At 49.8% G+C, this 22,500-nt stretch overlaps 1 protein-coding gene across 5 annotated transcripts in view; it reads left to right on the forward strand.

The window, feature by feature from the left end:
• kalrna (kalirin RhoGEF kinase a) overlaps positions 1 to 22,500 on the forward strand; it is a gene marked incomplete at both ends in the record, with an annotated part of 149,354 nt that overhangs the window by 37,430 nt on the left and 89,424 nt on the right. For all 5 annotated transcript variants that reach the window (XM_080838585.1, XM_080838588.1, XM_080838586.1 and 2 more), the window contains one exon: positions 20,342 to 20,416. In XM_080838585.1, coding sequence (XP_080694711.1) covers positions 20,342 to 20,416 — 75 coding nt within the window. The remainder of the gene's footprint in view (positions 1 to 20,341; positions 20,417 to 22,500) is intronic.

Here is a 22,500-nt window from a genome sequence, read left to right on the forward strand (position 1 = left end):
TTTTTCTGCTAATTCTTTCTGACATGGTAATAAGAATGCCCTGTGTAATGTCACTGCATATGAAGGTGATTTATGAGGAGAGGGAGGAAGTTGGGGGGGATTGCTGCATAGCTCATGGATTTCATTTGTTGTATTGATGTGGAATGCCCACATATTGTGCCTGTCTGGGGTCGCTCTGGGTTTGGGGTGGTGTAGCCTGTAATTACCAAACAATTTGGTGGAAAATGAGTCAGGCAAACCAAAAGGTTGTGGTCCCTTTCCATCACGGACAAAAGACAGACCAACCGAACACAATATCTGTGGCATTCGATGTTCTCTACTTCTAGAATCTGAAAAAGTCATTTGTGTTCTCAGCTCCTAACTCATCCATTCATACCACATACTCCCAAAAAGTGAAAGACAGAAAAAAAACTGTCCGCAGACGCTTAAAATATTATTTCAATTACGACGAGTGTACTTGTATGTTTTCTTTTGAAGACCACGGGATACTTCCTGGTGTCTGCAGACTCGCTCATGGTGTGTGTGGATGAGTTGAAGGCTTGAGTGTGTGTGTGTGTGTGTATGAGTTGGGGGTTGGGGAGGTTCTTCCAGCGGCTGCTTGAAGGTGTTTCTCGCCTCCTGTGTCAGCAGCAGTCACCTGACTGCTGGCCTTCCGTCTCCCCCCTCCCCCCCTCCCCCCGTTCACCTTCAGGGTCACGGGGAGAGGAAGCCAGCACCGACTTTAACACTCACCGGTGGAACGAACACCTAGCGTATCGTGTAGCAATATGTTCTGCAGATGTGGGCTTTCTTCGCCGAGATGAAGGGAAAGAATAACTGCCTCTCATACGCACCAGTGCTGGTATATAGCCTCCATCTAAAGTATGGAAGGTTGAGGAAAAGCACTCGAAGGTGTACTGAGGACAGTGTGGTCTGAAATGCTTTTAAGTGAACGTCTCACTATACCTCAGTGTTGGCGTTGAGAGCCATGGTGCTAAGGCGTAGCCATATCTCACTATTCCCAGTGAAAGCTGTCAGTACGCTGTGCACGTTTCCTTCCGTGTTCAACTGCAGCAACACCTGTTGTCTGAGTTAAGTAATTTACCTCCCATGTCTGTCCTCCAGGGACACGGCTCATATGGGGAAGGGATCACTCCGCTATCTCCACAATCGCTGGACGGCTGTTTGGAGGGTGGGTGAGGGTTGGGGGTGTTGGGGTGGGGTGGGGGGCAAAAAAAGCCCCTAACGTATGTAATCTGGAAACCATGTGCTGTGGTCTGAAAGGGGCTCGGAGTGTTTCGGGGGAAACAAAGCAAAGCTGTTGCTGTTTGGACAGCTTTGGACCCCCCCCCCATGGCGCTGTCTCCCCGCATGCAAATGTGGACGCATAACCTGCTTATTTTGGGCCGCCGCTCTTTGTTCCTCGTCTTATCGATCAAGCGTCTCTGTGGCTTTCTTCGCTCGGATAGCTCCTCTTTTATCTCTCCGTTTGGAGCCTCGCCATTAATATACATGAACTGTGATTCTCCTCTTATTTCACTCGTTCTCTTTCTCTCTCTCTCTCTCTCTCTGTCTATCTTTCTCTCTTTCTCTTTCTCTGTGGACAGTCTCGTGGTCTGTGTCAGCAACGGGGAAAGTGCTGCGGTTCACAGAACGGGAGGCCCTGGGCACCTGCAGCTTGTTTTGTCTGAGCCTGGGCAAAAAAAAATTACAAAAAAAAAAACCTCCTTAGCAGGGCAACTGTTCCGAGGGCCGGGCGTGAGAGTCCCGCGCACACAAAACTGGCAGCGCCCCCAGCGCCAGATGGCGCGTGCCGTTTGAGCATTACATAAAAGCAGCCACCACTTGCCAGATACCCTCGGCCATCCAAGGCTTGATCTAAGAGAGCGAAAACGTGTGTGCGCACACACAAGATTGAGGTTTGATCTTTATGGCTGTAATGGTGCTGGGTCGTTCAGAGAGCGAGAGAGAGCCTAACGTTGGAACACATGTGTGTGTGTGTGTGTGTGTGTGTGTGTGTGTGTGTGTGTGTGTGTGTGTGTAAAGGCCCCTTTGAAATCTTGCCTTCCTCATGGCGTGAGTTGATTACTCATGAATCACCTCATTCTTCCCAAGTTCAGTTGGAAGTGTTTTTCTCCCTCTCTCTTCATTAATGGAACTGAAATGCTGTTGTTTGTTCTGTGACACCCCAGTTTTGGTCCTCAGGCCTCCAGCCACAGATTCTCCTCGATGCACGCACACACACACACACATAGACACAAACACATACACACACACACACGCACACACACAACAGTGCCAGCACCGTTGAGCGAATTTGCCTCCATCTTCCAGGAAAACTGGTTTTGACAAATTCCATCTCTCAGCATGTCAAGTGGAGGCTGGTGCTTGTCGCCATGGAGACATCCTGGAGACTGAAGGGGAAGGGGCTTGAGTGGTTGTTTGATTGGCGGGTGAGCACGCTTCATTACTCCTGAGGTCCTGTTGACTGGCAGGCAGAGTAATGCTAGAGGGCAGCACTTGGGAGAAAACGGTTTAGCGTATGTGTTCCTGTGAATTTATATGTATGTATGTATGGTTGTGTGTGTGTGTGTGTGTGTGTGTGTGTGTGTGTGTGTGTGTGTGTGTGTGTGTGTCTGTGTGTGTGTCTGTGTGTGTGTGTGGATGTGTGTTTGTGCGTGAGTGTGTGGGTGTGTATGTTTGTTTTCAAGCGTGTATCTCTCTGTGTGAAAGACTTTGGCAAAACTGCTTTGCTTCAGAACGGAGGTGTTAAGAGAGTGTCACTTATAGTCCAAATACTGCCAGTGAGCCACACTCTTCCGTCACATCTTCCTCTCCTCCTCCTCTTCTCCTCCTCCTCCTCTTCTCCTCCTCCTCCCTCTCGTCCTCTCCAGCCCCCATCACACCGCTAATGTTTTTAGACCACTCTTGACGTAGAGTGCCACTCGTGCCACACTCCTCCTCTCATGACTGCCATTCCGGCGGCCCACAACAAGGACCCTGGCACGGAGGAAGGTGGCTTGTGACATCCGCTGCATACCAACTGCACAGCGTGAGGGCGCTCATTATTAATAGCAGCCACTGCGTGAAGTCACCGTGTGCCGGTGTCACTAAGAGGATGGCTGGAAGAGGGGAGGAATTTAAGGATAAGTGTAAAGAAAAGTGAACTCAATCCCAACACACACATACGAGCACACACAGATACACACACAGACACACACACACACACACACACACACACACACACACACACACACACACACACACACACACACACACACACAGACGGCTCACATGGATGCTTCTCATGCTCCAGCAGCAACACAGCTGAACACCCGCTGTGCAATGCCTCACCCCCCGCAGCCAAATGTACATAGATTCTGACATTCAGCTGAGTGTGTCTGTGTGTATGTGTGTATGTGTGTGTGTGTGTGTGTTTTGACATGTGTATTCGTATTCTCAAGAGCATGACCTTTCATAATGTGCTGGTGCCTTCAGTTGAGAGTGTCACTAATGCACCGGCATATGCTCGGGTCATTTTTGTGTGTATGTGAGGGTTTGTGTGTATGTGAGGGTTTGTGTGTATGTGAGGGTGTGTGTGTATGTGAGGGTTTGTGTGTATGTGAGTGTTTGTGTGTATGTGGGGATTTGTGTGTATGTCTTTTATGCTGGAGTGTGCATGGCCACTCAGCTGCTAAGACTTCCGATCCCTACATTGGTACAATGCACGTATGTGTGTGTGTGTGTGTATATTATGTACGTACATGTATGTATGTATTGTGGTACCCCAAGCTTCTCTTGGGGTCCCACTAGCGCTAAAGCTTGGCGAATTCCCTTGGGAAAGGCATATACCTCACCATGCCTATACTAGGCAGGCTTTAGGACGCTGGGGAAGTGCTCTGGAGACTAGGGAGGTCGGGCCATCCACTAATTGGAAGCTCAGGAGCAAATTGTTAGAATAGATTGACACTGAGCAGCAACTAGACAGACAGAGGTTTGAAGAGACGGTGTGAAGCAGGGCTGAGGAGGGGACAGAACCAGTAACACTGAGAATTTAAGTGTTAATAAAAGGACCTGCATTGCTTTAAATACCCTTGTTGTGTCTTTTGAATGTTTAAAGTTCACTGTATGTATGTGTGTGTGTGTGTGTGTGTGTGTGTGTGTGTGTGTGTGTGTGTGTGTGTGTGTGTGTGTGTGTGTGTGTGTGCGTGTATGTACGTACACACACAGTTGTGTGCCGTGTGGCATTTCTCCCGTAGTAAAATGTAAACTCGGGATCCATCTCAGTCATCATGTTGCTGAGCAGGCGTTGTCATGGTAATGAGAGCGGAGTCTTGCCTCCACAGATGTTGTAGCCTGTGGCTTTGTGTGCCAGTTGGCAAGGTGCCAGGTTAGTCCAGACTCTCTCTCTCTCCCTCTCTCTCTCTCCCTCTTTCTCCCTCTCCTTTCATATTGTTGTTTTGAAATCCCCTTGAGGTGGCCGTACTTACAACCTTTGGAGGACTGGTCAGGACCAGTGGGATTATTTCATCTGAATGACAACATCTGCTTTGTGTTAACCTCTTTGTGTGTGTTTGTGTGTGTGCAGTGCTAGTTACAATTATGAATGGAAAATACATGATGCTTCCTGTGCTCGAATCTTCCACCAAAATGAGGAAGACTCATGTGAAGTACATCGGTGCACTGATGTCTTTGTTCTTTGTCTATGTATGTGTGTATGTATGTATGTATGTATGTGTGTGACTGTATATTTATGTGGCTATCATATGTAAGTTGTTTTGTTCATATGTACTGTACAGGTGGTAAGTGTGTGTGTGTGTGTCTGTCTGTCTGTCTCTCTGTGTGTATGTCCTCAAGCAGTCTAACTCACCCTGTCAATGTCCCTCAGTCCCTGAGCGGTCGTGACGCTGTGATGTCCACAGACAGTGACATTAAAAGGCCAGCGCTGGATGAGTGGTGTCTTCTCCGCCCCAGTCAGTCCCCGTCTGGCCCCACCGTCCCCCTGACACGAGCTGACACCGGGGAGGGGGGGGAAGCCAGCATGACTCACCCTCCACACGTCCAGCTTCATTACTCCACAGCCTCCCTCGCCCCTCACTCCTCACCCCCAGTCCCGCCGCATCCTCCCCCCAGTCATCCCCCTCCACGGCCATGGCTGTCTCCTCTACGAGGCTCCCCAGCGTGGGTCATTATCCCAGAGGTATACGAGGCTGGCTGGCCGCTGCTGAAGACCTCTGAGTTCTCATTTACATGGCTCTGATTACCCGCTGCTCTTGTGTCTCATGCCGCTTCCCCTTAAGCGCCCTAAATGAGAGCTGAAGCACCTATTTCCTGTTTGCACAAAAATAAAATTGCTGTGTAAGGCGAGTGTACTTACCTCCCCTGTCATTGTCTTATTACCGATGGTGGGGAGGCCAGCCTGCATATCAATGACTCCAGGGTCTGGGCTCTGGACTCCGGTTGTCTGAGGACGGGCTGGGCCATTTGTTCAGCCTCAGAGTTTAGTCTGAGAGATGTGGGAGGTGCTGGTGTAGATGTAATGGATGGGGACAGATCTGGCATGTTCTTGGCAGCCGGGCGACAGTCTAATTGCCGCTCCCCGCTAGTCTGATTCCCCGTGGGGTGAGAAGGGGTGTGGGATAAGGGGTTTGGGGGAGTGTTCAGGTTCCAGCAGGTAGTGTGGCATCTCTCTCTCTCTCTCGCTCTCTCTCTCTCTCTCTCTCTCTCTCTCTCTCTCTAAAGTTTGGAGAGGCTAATCACAAGTGATAGAGATTAATAATTGGGGATGTTTACTGCTGGTAGTGCTGGCTAGCGCTGCGAGTGTGCAGTCAAGGGCCCCTCAGGGATGTTTGCTTCTGTTTTCCCCAGCTCTCGAACACATCCTGTCGGGAGGGTTGCTTCTGTTTTCCCCAGCTCTCCAACACATCCTGTTTGGGGGGAAAGCTGTTCTCCAGCCTGCAAGCACATCTCTGGGTGATTATGCATGGCGCTAAAATGTGTGATTATGGTCAGGTTCTGTTTTTTTTGCCCCCACACCATGAGTCACATGAAAGTGGATAATGTAAAATGAGAATTCACGGCGAGTCATTTTAACTGCCTCGTTTGGCTGCTCATCAGCGAGCCGGAGCCTTTGAAAAGATTGTGACATTTTGCCTGCTGTGAAATCCATAGATCAGCAGCCTACTCTTGCGCAGACCCAGATTTTCTTTCAGTAGCGGAAAATGGATTTTTCTGAATAGCTATTTAGAAAAGGAACATGATGGGTTTTTTTCTGACACAACAAGATGACATTGTTGTAGAGCTCCTACATTGTTGTATTCTCTGCATTGTGTTTAAACATGATCTATGCTAAGAGCTGGATCAGGGTGAGTCTTTATGCAGTAGCTTTATTCTCAGAGAATAGGTTTATGGACTGAGCTAAGGCATCATTACTTTACTTTTTACTTCCCCCGTTCAGAAGCATTTTGTGCCATGAAAAATCCTTGACCACCGGAGAACATTATCTGTCTGTCCTCTCGAGGAGCATCTCCTTCAATGTGTTCTGGCACACGATGGATATTGTCTGTGTCCTTGGAACAAATTGGTTACAGGACGGCTTTGGCACTTTTTTAAAAAGAAACGGAGGGGGAGGGCGGTGGAAGCGGATGAGATGGCACATCTGGAGATGGCGTGCTGAAGACGGACAGTGAGAGCTCTGCTCGCCCCCCTATCCATCCCCCCCCCCCCCCCCCCCCCGATGAATGAAAACCATGTGTGCTCCTCCTTATCCCCCTCTCCTTCTCGTCTCAACCAAGCTCAGCTCTGCTCAGCTCGACTCTGCTGGGAGACACGCCTTGTTTGAGAGAGAAATAAGACACAACGATGCTCAAATTCCTCTCCGCCTTGATGTGTGTGCTGTGCGGCTGTCTCGGGCGGGCTCGGAACCGCTCAGAAATCTTTGCGCGTGACTGTCTCATTTGCAGCGTTTTTCTTTCCCTCCACAGCATGCCGAGAGGCCCGCAGCTGCAAGGCAGAATGCCATGATCGCATGCAAACGCAGATAACGCTGCTATTTTTCTATCACGGGCTGCCCCTCATTAATACGCAATCAGCCTCGGTTTTTGTTTTTATTGTGGGAGACGTGCGTGTATGGCATGATTATGACTTGAGGAGTGTGTGTGTGTGTGTGTGTGTGTGTGTGTGTGTGTGTGTGTGTGTGTGTGTGTGTGCGCACATGTGTTTCTTTCTGTGTGTGTGTTTGTGTTTTTGTCTGGCTGAGTGTGTGTTTGTGTGTCAGTGCACACAGTAATGATGTGTATCCATCCACAGCTCCACTGCTGCTGCTGGAGGGAGAGTGTGAGTAGTGAAGGATCAGCCACAAGTGTGTCATGCTTTGGTGTCTGGTGTGTGTGTGTGTGTGTGTGTGTGTGTGTGTGTGTGTGTGTGTGTGTGTTTCGGAGTCTGAGAATGCAGTTGGTCCATTTGATTGGTTTTCCCCATGGTCTCTTAGTGCATTTCTGTTTGTTCGCTAAAGGAGTCATTATTGCCCACACTCTCAAACATACAGCTGTACTCTTTCTTTCTCACACGCTCACTCTGTTTCGCACACACACACACACACACACACACACACACACACATACACACACACACACAGACATTAACATAAAATGCCATTTGAAACACTCAAACATGCATACACAGACTCGCACACACATACGCACTCATACACTCACACTTGAACACAAAATACCATTAGAAAAACGCTAAGAGTTAATGGCTTTGAGTGCAGCCCATTTTGAATGCCCTTGTGGTGATGACCTCACTCTTTCATTAACAGAGCTCTCTCCACTCTCCGCTGTGATCAGCCCAGCATCGGTGCCTCCTCAGTGGGCTATGGCATTCATGTACGGCCCCTCTGCATCCAGGGGCTGGAACTGGTCCTCTTACAGACTGGCCAGCCTTGATCATGTTTATGTCCATCTGGTATCTTACAACAGCCTGAGAGTACAGAAGGAATCTAGTCTTGTCCCTGGGTTTGCCAGATGGAAGTTCCCCCAACCCCTTGTCTAATAGGATCCCTTGAGGGTCTCATCTCACACACACACACACACACTCACGTACACACACAGTTATGTTTATGCTATCGCACTCTGTGTGTGTACATGCAGTTCACACAGATACAAGAAAATCCATGAACACACTTGAAAAATCTATGCATCCTGCCACAGTTACTACATAGTATCTGACTACTTCTCTTTCTACTTCTCTCTGTCTCTCTCTTTTGCTCTTTCTCTCTCTCTCACACACACACACACACACACACACACACACACACACACACACACACACACACACACACACACACACACACATAAACACCACACACACAGCCTACTGTAAATCACCCGCCCCCCTTCACACACACATGCTCACACCCACGCATGCACACACACACACACACACACACACACACACACACACACACACACACACACACACACACACACAACACACACACACACACACACATTATCAATGCGCTCATGAGAGTGATGATGGAAAGAGTTAGTGATTGGCTGGGGGATAATTACTTGGCTAGGGAGTGTGCCTGCTGCCCGTGGATGACTCGGCGAGCTCGGAGCTCTCGCGTCACAACTGAACATCTGTTTATGGAGACATCAAAGTGGCATGCTGGCACGGCCGCGCAACCCAGAAAAAAAGACAGGTATTTATGGAGATGCTCTGCACGGGTTAAAAGCCCTGTGTTTTTTTGTCTGTTGTCCTTTCTGTCTGCTCCTGTGTGACCGACTCCTGGAGTTGCTCCTCTGGAGGTTTTTTTTTTGTTGCAAAAACAGGCCCATGGGAAGAAAAAAAACCCAACCCTTCATGGCTTTCATCTCTGTGTCTGTTTATCAGTCTGACAGTAGTTTGGGGTCCTTCCTTTCCTTTCTTTTGTATCTCTCTTTCTTTCTTTTTCTCTTTCTTTCCTTGGAGCTTGTGGTGGTTGGTGCTTGTGTGGAGTGCTGATGGCAGGCTGCTGAGCGCCTGTTGTTGTGGGTTCAGGGAGATAAGAGCGAGAGGGCATCGCTGGGTTGTCAGATTTGATTCTGCTGTGCTATTATCTCATGTGACCAGGGACACTCCGATGTGAATGGGACTGCAGGCTGACGCCGCTCTCCACTGGTGAAAAGTGTTTGTTTTCAGGAAGCTGTAATTTTTCTACCTTTTTTCTCTTTTTCTGTGTGTTTGTGTGTGTGTGTATACCTTTGAGGGAATAACACTACGAGTATGACAAATGTGATGTCATGTCTGTGCCATTTAGTCACAAAAATGTCTAAGTCAGAAAACGTTTCCGTATATTCATCTGTAGGAATTAATATCTGACAGCATAAATATATAAATATAAAGCAATGATATAAATATAAAGCAATGGTTTTATTTTGTTTCATGTATAACCGCCATTGTGCTCTGTGTCTGTTGCCAATGCACTCAGATTAATTCTTTCTGTCATATTTAAAGCTGAGAGCAACCATAACAACAGATTTCCTTTCATTTCCTTTCAGTGGCGTATGGAATATTTATGTCGAACGCCCCCCGTTTATCTCGGGTTAACACAGTTTGATACAGTATTGTGAGGCAGTGATTAAAAGCCTGCCAGCTTCTCAGTGGTTTCTCCTGTGGGGATTCCTGGCACGAGCACAGAAGTCTTCATTGCTTAACTGTTTCCTTTGAGCATCTCTGTTTGTTTATCTGATGCCCATTTCACAAGCCATCAAAAGGGGGGGGGGGGGGGGAGGCCTGATCAGATGTACAGGTAGTGGGAGACTCCCTCTGATCATCCAGCAGAGGAAGTAATGTGATTGGGGAGGGGGGGGCTCTGTTGGCACTCAGGGCTTGTTTGTCTGCGCGGATAACAAGAAGATATTTCCCTGCAGACCCAATCCCACTTCCATGCCATTAGTAGGTAGTCTATCGGTGGGTAATCACATATCCTGAGATCAACACTCTCCATAAATGGATTCTGCTTGTGAGAGGCGGGGTGGGTTTCTCACTTCTGGTGTGCTGTGCTCTGTACCTCTGTAGAGTGGATGAGTTGGATCTGTAGCTGTAGCTTTTACCAAGTGGCATTTCATACTGGATGTGAACTGAACTCCCAGCCCAAGGAGGGGGGGGGGGGGGGGGGTAAAAGGGCACAGAGGGCATCATGTTGCCCCTGCCGATCCTGCGGTATTGATCCTAGTGCCCCGTCATGGGTAAACACACGTGCTTCGGCTGCCAGCTACTCTATTCATCCACCAGAACCCCAAGCAGGGTCTTCCTTGCGATCGATCGCACTCACTGGGGGTCAAACCGAGATAGCAAGCTTCTACTGCCATGGGTTGCTCATTTTACCCCTTTTCTGTTTATTCTGCTTCTCCTACAAGGACAGATCTCTAAATCATAGTGGGTGTGATGCATGTGTTGAATGGCTAATCTATGGTGTTGATCCGGTGTGCTGTAATGCGGGTGAGGGTGAGCCCTGCGGTGATACTGGCCTTCCTGGTGGCACATTGATTACTCCACCCCCACCCCCACCCCCCAACTAACTCCTGTCTCCAATCAACTATCCACATTCTGCACCTCCCCCTCTCCTGCTAGCCCTCCAGCGTTGTTGAGGGTTGGTGGCATGCAGCTGTAATCAGCCACAGTATGGGACATGGATTATTGTGATTGCCAGTGTACATGTCTGCATCCTGTTTGGAGAACTCCACTTATGCATAGTTTGGCATTTTAAGCATGTGAGTGTGCGTTTTTTCTTATGTAGACTATGTGTGCACATTTGTGTTTGTGTTTGTGTTTGTGTTTGTTTGTGTTTATGTGTATGGTGTGGAGTATACGTATGTGTGTGAGTGTGTGTGGGTGTGTTTGTGGATACTTATCTACTCCTGTGTGTGCATCTGTAGTTGTCTGTGTGTGTGCAGATGTGCTGAGTGTTTTGGGTCCGTCTGTTTGAGGGGTAGTGTTTGAGTCCATTTCTATGTGGTGTCGGTGATGATGTGGATGACTTTGTGTGTGTGCGTGTGTGTGTATGTGTGTGCGTGTGTGTGTCCGTGTGTGTGTGTGCGCCCGTGTGTGTGTGCGTGTTTGTGTTTGTGTGTGTGTGTGTGTGTCCCTGTGTCCGTGTGTGTGTGTGTGCATGTGGCAGAGAAGATAGTGTCCATGTGAGTGAGTGCAGATAGTGCCAGAACAGTGGCCTGCTCGCCCCAGGGGACTCAGCCAGGGCGGCTGCTGCTGCTGCATGGACTCACGCCTCTCCTTTCTCCTCGTCTGTCATTTGCACTCGTTTACTGCCCAACCATCTCTCCTTTGCAGACCGCACTCCTCCCCCTGTCTCTGTCCCAATGCTCTTCGCCAGCAACACAACACTCTTCATCCCCCCCTCCTCCATCATCATCATCATCCATTCATTTCTCCTCCTCCTCACCCAGTTCACTCTGCTCCTTTCCTCTCTCCAGGAACATAACTGATCCCAGAAAAGGCATCGCTGTCACTGTGACACACGGTGTCCCACACTTTCACTATTCAACAGTCTGCTGTTGCTCATGATTGCATCACTCTGCAGTCATCATCATCATTATATGTGTGATGCTCTGGGGAAGATGCTGGAGAGATGGTGATGTGTCAAGGTGGCTGCTGAGGCCGTGATTGTTAGTAGTTATTTTATAGCCATGATTTCATCCTTGTAGTGCGGGGGAGGGGGGGGAAGGGGGGGGGAGGGGGACAGTGGTTGTATATGGCTGAGACAGGGGCCTATCTTCAAAGGCAGCAGTTGGAGAAGAAAAAGCTGTGTGTGTGTGTGTGTGTATGTGGGTGAAAACTCAGGGCTGAGGTTTTTCCCTGTGTGGCTCTTGGCTGAGTTTCAGGAGAGGCTGCAGTGGTGAGGGCTGTGTGCTGGTCCTGTGTTGAAGACTGAGGGGGGGGGGGTGGAGAGGGCAGACCAGTGGAATAGCAACGCTGATAGCTCTTCAAGTGAGAGCAACCACACACACACACACACACACACACACACACACACACACACACACACACACACACACACACACACACACACACACACACACTCTCTCTCTATCTCCCTCTCATTCCCACACACACACACACACACACACACACACACACACACACACTCACACACACACACAGACACACAGTGAGAGCCACAGACGATCAGTGCTGACCCAAACCTCACTTGAAGCCCTCTGCCAGTGCTCTCTAAGGTCAACCCCGCAGACAGGAACTGTGTCCAGAATTGCAGATATTTCTCCCTCTCATTTTTTCTATCTCCATGTGGGCTGAAATCCATTTATGGAAAAACATGGAAAAAGCTGCCTTGGCCCGCCTGCATCTGAAGCACTTCAGATGTTCCTCTCTCGCTCATGAAAATGGACCCGTCCCTCCCTCTTATCCTCCTTTTATTGCACATTGTTCATACGCCACTCTCTCTCTCTCCTCCTCTCTCCAGATCAAAGGGGCCTCCGCTAACAAGGAGCAGGATGTATTTGATTTGAGATATTGCATGATCTAACAAAGGGTGACACATTCTTGCAGGACTCATTGACCCGGGTCTTAATGAGGACGTGTCACCAATCTCTCTTTCTCTCTCTCTCTCTCTCTCTCACACACACTAACACACACACACACACACACACACACATGCATACACACACGCTCTCGCTCTCTTTCTCTCTCTCTCTCTCTCTCTCTGAGTGTGTGTGTGTGTGTGTGTGTGTGTGTGTGTTGAAGACCTGGGTGCTTCACTCTGAGAGAGTGCATATGCGGCTGTCGTTGCAACATGCTCTGACCACAGATGATTTGCTGCCTCTTCCAGCGGATGCCTGGCGCTCACGTGTGACTTTGGTTACACAGCAAAGGCCCCCCACCCCCCCCCCCCCTCGGGAGGTCAGAGAGGGGGGATGTGTGGGACTCTCATCTGGACCAGTTATTCAACGTTACAGAATCCCACCGGTCCAAAGGCTATGCACAGCCTATACCAGCGGAATTACTCCGTCCAAGTATTTATCCTCCAGTGACATGCTGCACCAGAACACATTACGAAACACATGTTGACATTGACCTTACATATAAGGGACGTTTGAGTGATGTGTTTTCGCTCATGCACTTGGGGCTTGGTAGATGGTGATATATTTGATGTATTTCATTTATTTATTTATTTAATCATTCATTTATTTTCCCGGTCCTCTGGCTGTCTGAAGTCTGTCTGCTCTCTGTGCCCCGTATGGGAAAGCGCTTGGAGATTTACAAGGATTTGAGCAGAGGGGAGAGGGAGAGGGAGAAGGAGAGAGAGAGAGAGGGAGAGGGAGAGGGAGAGGGAGAGGGAGAGGGAGAGGGAGCGAGAGGGAGATGGAGAGAGATGGAGAGAGATGGAGAGAGAGAGAGAGAGAGAGAGAGAGAGAGGGAGAGGGAGAGGGAGGGAGATGGAGAGAGATGGAGAGAGATGGAGAGAGAGAGAGAGAGAGGGAGAGAGAGAGGGAGAGGGAGAGGGAGAGGGAGAGAGAGAGAGAGAGAGGGAGATGGAGAGAGAGAGAGAGAGAGATAAAGAGAGGGAGAGAGAGAGAGAGAGAGGGAGAGGGAGATGGAGAGAGAGAGAGAGAGATAAAGAGAGGGAGAGAGAGAGAGAGAGAGAGAGAGAGAGAGGGAGAGGGAGAGGGAGAGGGAGAGGGAGAGGGAGAGGGAGAGGGAGAGAGAGAGGGAGAGAGAGAGGGAGAGGGAGAGGGATGCATTCAAGAGGTTTCTCCTGTGGCCCAGGCCCTTTCCGGGCAGAGGATTAGACAGGCCCCCTTTGTGCGCCCTCCAGAGTCGGATGCAAACCAGTTTGGTCTGGCAGCTCCCCCTTCATTACGCCAGCTGAGGTTTCTCTGCAGGGTCCTTGTTGTGTCAGAGAGGCAAGCAGACTCCTTTTGTGTGTCCGTGGGTTTGTGTGTGTGTGTGTGTGTGTGTGGTGTGGGCGTTGCGCAAGTTTGCCTCTGTGTGTGTGTGAGGTTTTGGATATGTGTGCGTGCGTGTATGTGTGTGTGAGTGGTTGCGCGGTCGTATCTGTGACTGTGTCTGTGCCTGTGTGTGAGTTTTCATGTGGGGTGTGTGTATCACGTCAACCCCATAATAAATCTATCAGAGATCTATAAGGACTCCACACACTGTGCACGAGTGGGGGTTGGGGCCGGGGCTCTGATTGGCTAGGTCTGATCTCAGTGGGAGGGGCCTGACCTGGTTTCTTTTGTGGATGTGTTGCCAGGGGTAACCGTCCCTACGAGGATGAGAAAGAGGCTCTGAAGAAAAGCAGACCTGACCATATTGTGGCAATGCTGCTCACAGCTGAGGCCAGGCAGTGCTGGGCAAAGATAACAGCCTGTATCTCTCCCCCCCACAACCCCATGGCTCTGATTAGAAGCCTTTTGTTAGCGAGCGTCTCGCAGCAAAGGCCAATTAATCTGCTTTTCCCATGCTGTGACTATGCAACAGTAATAGAGTGATGTCTCGTTGGTGAATTCCAAATAAGTCTTTAAAAAACTGGACATGTACTTGAATAGTGTATTAATCAGCGCATGCATTGTGTGTGTGTGTGTGTGTGTGTGTGTGTTTTTCTGTGTTTGTGTGCGTGCTTGTGTGTGAGTTCATGTTGGTGTTTGTCTGTTTGTGTGCGTGTGTATGTGTGTGTGTGTGTGTGTGTGTGTGTGTGTGTGTGTGTGTGTGTTGCCAAACCCTGTTCTATAGAACTTGCTACAGTCAAGGCGTGATGTGTGGTTTGGTAGATGTGTCATCACAATTCACATGTGTGAATCTAATTGCCTGCTCAGCTGGCTGTGTTGGTACTCCTGACACCAGCCTGGGTAAAAACACACAGCAGTGCATCGTCAAGCTCGAGGCAACCAATGAAAGCCACTGCCTCCAACTATGCTGAGATTACCAGAGATATTCTTTTCAGCGTCTTTCTTTCTTTCTTTCTTTCTTTTTTCCTCCTTTCAATAGAATGCGGTTAAAGGAGTGATGTGAAACCCATATGTGCACACTGCACAGCTCTAAAGAAAAATTTAAATCTGTGAAATGAAACTGGAGACCTAATTCTATTAGGCGGTTATTATCTGGGGGCACAGGATCCGTGATTGGTCTTTCTCGCGTCTCTCTTCTCTTCCTTTTCTCCTTTGACGTACTTTCTTTCACGGTTTCTCTCCGTCTCACATTGGCAGCCGTGGTAGGGCTGTATCAGGATGTCATGCCTGGAGTGTTTGAAGAGATCCTGACTTTCGTGCCGTTCGGAGATGAATGGTCTTTTTCAAGAGATAGGCACCGATTGGTTTAATTGCTCTCTGCATTCAGCTGTATAATAGGCTTGATGATAACAGATTTCTGAAGCATGTGCTGACTGCAATTGATGTAAGTTGGATAATCCTTTTGGAGTGTATTTTTTGTGCCCACCCATCATTATCTGGTAAATGTGTGCGAAAGTGTGTAAGTTTGTATGTCTCTCTCTCTCTCTCTCTCTCTCTCTCTCTCTCTCTCTCTCTCTCTCTCTGTGTGTGTGTGTGTGTGTGTGTGTGTGTGTGTGTGTGTGTGTGTGTGTGTAGTGTGTGTAGTGTGTGTAGTGTGGGTGTCTGTCTCTGTGAAAGTCAAGGTTGCCGCAAAATCTCAATAAATCAATGGACATGTTTTATGTAAGGCAAATGTAAATCTCTTCACTCCATTTAACTTCTGGAAACTTACGATAACACATCAAGATTACCCTAAAATGAACTTCTTTGTGTTGCTCAGTGCTTTAAGCATTAGCTTTGAAAGTTTGCCGTTGTTTGTCGTTGTCGCCTCTGCATTCATCTAGCCACAGCCTCCGTCATGACATGCCACAGAGTGCGGCCCTCCCGTAACCTCTCGCTTCTCCAACTGCTGAAAGTCCTGGACTAATGCAGGCGTCATCTTCTGCGGCTGATTCAGATATGTGATGTGTCAAAAGGCTTTAGCAGCCAGAGTCGTTCATCTTGTTTGTTGGCAGCTTATCAGATGGTGTCCAGACAGCCCTGCTGGCTGGCTCTAGAGAAGGCCTCTGAGGTCTTCGTCTGCCAACGTCACTCCTCCTCCTCCTCCTCCTCCTCCTCCCGTCTGTCTTGTGACAGTGTTGTTTTTTTTGTAGTTTGATGTCATCATTCAAAGCGGAGCATAATTGCAAGAAGTGCTCTTATTCATCATGGCCGGGTGCGGATGCTTTACTTTAGATATTACTGCCAATGAGTCATGGGCCTTTTACAGGTTCAGAAGAAGGCACTTACTCACGGCAGTAAACTGCGTGGCTTAGGCTTTTACACACTCGCTGGAGACAAAGTGTCCTAAGCTAGGCAAACGCCTTTAAAATGGATCAGAAACAGATTTTGTGAGGCCTCTCTCCTTCTCTCCCTCTATCTTTCTCTCTATCCCTCTCTTTTTCTCACTCTCGAGGGTGAGAAGTGGCTCTGTAATGATGTTTGGTTTCCCATTTCACTGACTGCTTTCAGTTCTCTCCTCTCCTCTGCATCTCTTCTCCTGTTTCTTTCTTTCTCTATCTTCTCTCCCCCTTCTCTCTGTCACTTTGTTGTCGCTCTCTCTTCATGTTCTGTGGCGTCTGGTGCCGTCCTCCTGCTCCCCGGTGCCCCCACCTGTCAGCCCAGTCTCAGTGAGGAGAGGCAGCCGATTGCCTTCCCCATGAATCACATCCTAAAGCCTCGGAGACACGAGATGCGCTCTGACACTCCTGACATTCTGCTGCCCACGAGGGTGTGCGTCCATCCCTCAGCCAGTGAGCTGTCAGCCTGTCAGAAGTGTAGACTTAGAACTACAAAACATCAGACTCCAATCTCCACAGTGCCACGGTAGTGTCCCGCCTGCCCTGTGCCGTTATTATAATATTGTAATAAATGGTAGTTGTGTCAGGTGATGTTTGAGGGAGTAGCGCATTATTTCACTGTATTGAAGGGGAGAAAAAAAATAATAAATAAATACATAAAACCTTTGTTTGGCAAACCCTGTTAGGTAATCTGGCAATGCCAGGTAGTAGCAGTGTCAGGGGAGGGGAGGGGAGGGGAGAAGGGGAGGGGAGGGGAGGAGGATAGAGGACAGACAGGCAGGTGGGGTGGAGCAGAGAGGAGTGGTGCAGGGTGGGTGGATGGATGGGCAGGCTGCCGGAGATTGCAGCTGGCGAGGGGAAGACCTGTGAGGCTGCGGTGCTTTACTGTGGTGGGGTCGCTGAGGGGCAGCGAGACAGAGGATCTGATATCTGCAGCTGCTGCTCTCCTTTCCTCCCTCAGAGCTAAAAGACAGAGATAGATGGAGGGAGGGAGGAAGGGAGGGAAGGAAAGACAAGGGAGGAGAAAGAGAGACAGCAAAAGAGAAAAAGATCAAGCGGGAGAATGTGTGTGCCTGTCTCTCTGTTTGGGTGTGGACATGTGGGTGTGTGTGTGCTGGTGCGGAAGCTTAAGTGACAAGAGTTCAAGTCAAAAGAAAAGGAGACAAAATGTGGGAGAATGTGTGTGTTGTGTGTATGTGCGTGCTTTCTAGTGCACAGTGAAAATTCGTTTGTTTGAGTGTGACTGTGTGTTTGTGCATCTGGGGATCAGAAAGAAACAGAGAGAGGGAGAGAGAGAGAGAGAGAGAGAGAGCGAGAGAGACAGAGAAAGGGAGAAAGAGAGACAGAAAAGAGAGAGAGAGAGAGAGAAGTGGAGAGGCTGATCCTGTAGGCCATGAGGGGCAGGGTTGGCAGATGGCTCCTGTGGGGATGTCGCCGGAGCTTCTCAAGGGTTGAGAGGAAACAGATTTTGTCATGTTGGAGCAAACTGGAAACTGTCCATCCTGCTCCGAAGTCTTCAACTCTCCATCTCGCAGCTCTTTGCTCTCTCCAGCTCCAGCTGTCTCGCAGGCAGGAAAGCATCACGCAGGCTTCAAACGCCACATTTGGCTCACAAACACTCTCGCTCCCTGGGCCCAGATCTGGCCAAGAGGGAAATGTTCTTGGATGACATGGGAGTCAGTCTATGTGTCTTTCCATGTCTTTATTGAAGTGTGTGTGTGTGTGTGTATATGTGGGCAAATGTGTGCAATTGCGTGTGTGTGGGCACATGTGTGCAATTGCGTGTGTGTGAGCACATGTGTGCAAGTGAATTTGTGTATGTGTGTGTGTGTGTGTGTGTGTGTGTGTGCGTGTGTGTGTGTGTGTGTGTGTGTGTGTTTTTGTGTGTAGTGCTCTGAGTGAGCTTTAGTACAAGCGAAAGGCACTGCGATCATAAGCCCCAGGAGGTGACGAACATGTGCTCTTGTTTTCTGTAATGACAAGCTGGACTGTCTGTATGGGGGAGTTGGAGGGGATGGAGGGGGTTGGGGTTAGCAGGGAAGCACACTGCCTCTCAGCTGAACTCTACGCTCATGCCGAGTCATCACATGGCTTTGGTCCTCAAACAATCCCTGCATGCAGATGTCCTCTTGCCCAGAACAGTGCAAGAAGGACATAAATCAGACAACAGGAAAAAAGTGTCATCATAAAAATCACAGCCAGATCTTGTCACGCTGCAAGTTAATGCAGATTTGATCAATATGGTGTGTTTTGTGCTCACTCATTCACTCTCTCTCTCTCTATCTCTCTCTCTCACACACACACCATCTCCATCTCTCCCTTTCTTTCTCTCCCTCTCTCTCTCTCTTTCACTCACTCACTGTCTTTCGCTCTCTCTCCCTCCCTCCCTCTCTCCCTCTCTCTCTCTCTCTCTCCCTCCCTCTCTCTCACTCTCTCTCTCCCTTTCTCTCTCTCTCTCACTCTCTCTCTCCCTCACTCACTCACTCTTTAACTCTCTTTCATTCTCTTGTTTTTACGGTCCCAGCTCTTGTTGAGCTCTTGCTCAGCTGTTGATTAATAGGCAGGAGATAGCAGGCGCTGGCGCAGGCCAAACTCCATAATCTGCCCTGTCACCATTAGCTGTATTAAACCCCATCAGCAGCACCACACCCCTTCATTACAGAAATTTAGCAGGAGTGAGAAACGCTGTGCGTCATCAGCCATGTCACAGGAGGTCATCCGTCTGGTGGTGACAGCGCAGACACGATGAAATAAGTGTTTCAAAGAAACGAGAGATGCAGTGCTATGTGTTTTCCCCATCATGCCATTCTCCCGCCCACCCATCTCACCGCACACACACACACACACATTCACGCACACACGCGCGCACACACACACACACACACATGCACACCGCCCAGCCCATCCCTACGTCCTTGTGCTACCGTAAGTCATGATGAATGCCCTTGTGGCAGAGCGGAGTTGAGTGAGTTTATGTGGCTGGCAGCTGATGGAGGCTGATATGGAGGGGTGGAGGGGAGAGGAGAGGAGAGGAGCGGAGAGAAGGGGTGGGGTTGTGGGGGTTCTGAAGAGAGAAGAGGAGAGGAAGGGGGGGTTGGGGCTCTGACGAGAGAAGAGAGGAGAGGAGGGGAAGGGAGAGGAGAGGAGACAAGGGGATAGGCAGGGAGAGGAGAGGAGGGGAGAGGAGATGAGGGTTGGGGTTCTGAGGAGAGAAGAGAGGAGAGGAGAGGAGGGGAAGGGAGAGGAGAGGAGACAAGGGGATAGGCAGGGAGAGGAGAGGAGGGGAGAGGAGAGGAGGGTTGGGGTTCTGAGGAGAGAAGAGAGGAGAGGAGAGGAGGGGAAGGGAGAGGAGAGGAGACAAGGGGATAGGCAGGGAGAGGAGAGGAGGGGAGAGGAGAGGAGGGTTGGGGTTCTGAGGAGAGAAGAGAGGAGAGGAGGGGAGAGGAGAGGAAGGGAAAGGAGAGGAGAGCCACCGTGTGAATACAGAAACCCCAATGGCGCCTGGACCCACTGAGGCTCAGCGGGGTGTTGATATGTATGCGAGAGAGAGAAAGAAAGAGGGAGGTAGTCAAGAGACTCAAACTGAAACAGACTTGTAATAGACTCCCTCTATCAGAAAAAAAAATGAGGTGTCTTTCTAGCGTGTTGGCCAGGCGACAGTGTGTGTCGTGTGGTGACCGTGTGTGTGAGTGTGAGCGTGCCGATGATGATTCAGTGAAGAGAGGTATCCTTCCCCCTGCTGTCTCTAACCCCGCTGGGCTGCTCTTATTCATGTCAAAAATGTTCCTGTTCTCACTTTCACGCGACTCCAGCTTCCTACTTCTGCTGTCAGAGCGGTGAGAGCTATTCCCTGCTGCGGCCATAACTTTCTTCCTTTTCATTTTATCTTCATCTTATAATTGTGTGATTTTTTTTTTTTTTAAGGAATGTAAATCTGTTAATGAGATTAAAAAGATGAAAAGCTGATTAGTGAATCCCTGTCCTCTCTCTCTCCTCTCCTCTTTTCCCCTCCAGGGTCTTTCAGGAGCGACGGGATTAAGGCGTCTGATGTGTTGCCTGTGCTGAAAGAGAAAGTGGCCTTCGTGTCAGGTGAGTGGTGTGATGTTCCCGTAATCCCTCTTGGGAAATGACGGCCTGTTCTGCCCGCTGTGTCTACACGTCCTAGGACATTTTTTTCCTTTCTTTCTTATTTATGCTGATTTGTATGCAATGTACATGATGACTAAGCAGTATTGGAAAAGCTTCAAAAGAATATTCTATTACTTTTTTCTTTGTTTCATAAATGTGTGACCCATGTGTGTGTGTGTGTGTGCTGCTTTGCATGTTCGTTAGAATGATACATAGAGAGAGAGAGAGAGAGCATGTGCGAGAGAGGGAGAGAGCGATAGAGAGAGAAAGAGAGATCGAGTGACTGAGAGAGAGAGATACATAGACAGCGAACATTCCAGAACAGAACCCCGTGCCCTATAAAATATTGAGCTCCAGCACGTGACGCCTTAGACATCTCAATTGATACAGCAGGGTAGTGTAGGCACATTTACCAAATAGAGCATATCCTCCTGGCATCTCTCTCCCCTCCCCATACTCTCAGACCCTGAGCTGGAGGAGGCAGAGCTGGGTGTTATGTCACTCAGGTGAGCCGGGCCAAGTGCTGCTTTCAGAGAGGAGGGAGATGGATGCCGTGATCAATCACCTGTGGGTTTATGGGCTGTGCATGGCTTCACTCACTTTCCCCTCCGCCATCCGTCCATCTCTCCCTCTCTCTCTCTCTCTCTCTCTCTCTCTCTCTCTCTCTCTCGGCATCGCTCAGAGGCCCCTGGCAGACCCAGAGAGGCCCTCGGCTCCATAATCCCAGCTCCTCTTGGAGTGGCTTAGGAGATGTCAGCGCAGGGGTACAATGATCCATCAACTTTACCCTGCTTCCCCGCCCTGCGTCCATGCAAGTGAATGTACTTCTGCTGTGTAGACTAGTGTGCACCCCACCGCCCCTGTCAGACGCACTAGGCCCCCCTATGCGTAAGAGGAATGAGAGGTCGGCCCTGAGCACCTCCTGATGAAAGCCGGGGCTCCGTCGGTGTTGGAAAGCAGCGTAAACAAGGGCCAAACGTGTGGGGCGCCGCAGTGTGCTGGGGTGCTGTCTGAGCGGGGGGGTGACTTCAGAGTCAGGGCGCCTTTGTTGCTGGTTCTTTTCAGTGTTCTGTGAAGTGAGAGGGGAGGGGGGGTCGAGGGTCGGAGCAGATGAGGGAGGAGGTGGGGTCGGGGAGTTGCAGGCATGGTGGATGGAGCTCATGAAGGAGTCGAACGCGATGGAGAAAACAGAGAGGCTCATTTACAGTATTAAACATACGACTGTCATTAGGCAGAGGGAGAGAGGGAGGGGGAGAGGGAGGCTGTGGGGGTGAGAGTGGGGTGGGGTAGGGGTGGAGTGTTGCGGAGGGGACCTCCATGGTTTCCCCCTGGGATGGAAGCAGTCTGGCATGAATCTGAGATTACGTTTTTTTTTTCCTTTTTATCTCTCTCTCTGCCTCACTCTCTCTCTGCCTCCTCCTCCTCCTCCTCCACTCCTCCTCCCCTTAAAATACATCAGCATGTTTTCGGCTGTAACTCAGTTTCCTTTATCTGGTGGCGAGGGCCTGTGCATGGTGCAGCCTTGGCCGCCACCCAAAGCCCCAAAGGGGGGGAGGGATAAGGATGGGATGCAGAACTGTGGAGCCGTGAGGAGAGCGGAGAGAGAGAGTGCCAGAGAAGCAGAAAGGCGTGGAGGAGGGGGAGGAGGCATCCAAAGGGGTTTAGGCTCAGAAGTGTAGACATCAGGCAAAGGGTGGCGGGCACTCCTAGAATCTGTCAGGCCTCAGATCAGTCACACACTCCCCCCTCCCAAACCTAACCCCCACCCCCGATAAGGCTCCCGCTCCCTGGGTCGCACTGCACTTGCACCCTGCGATCCCCTGGGGGCCCCACAGAAATCAGCCCCCACACTTAAGTTCACCCAAATCTGCCCACGCTTCACTCGACACGTAGCAAACAGGGACAAGCCTGGGAAACTGAAGCCACCAGACTGAAAACATCGGTTAGGGAGGCGAGAGGCACGGTAGCTCAGACGCGGTCTGTTTTTATGGTACGCTCGTGTGCCTTTTAATTGATTTCTAAAGAAAAACATGACAGGATGAATT

The sequence above is a fragment of the Sprattus sprattus genome, assembly GCF_963457725.1.
Source record: "Sprattus sprattus genome assembly, chromosome: 5".
Classification (NCBI taxonomy): Eukaryota; Metazoa; Chordata; class Actinopteri; order Clupeiformes; family Clupeidae; genus Sprattus; species Sprattus sprattus.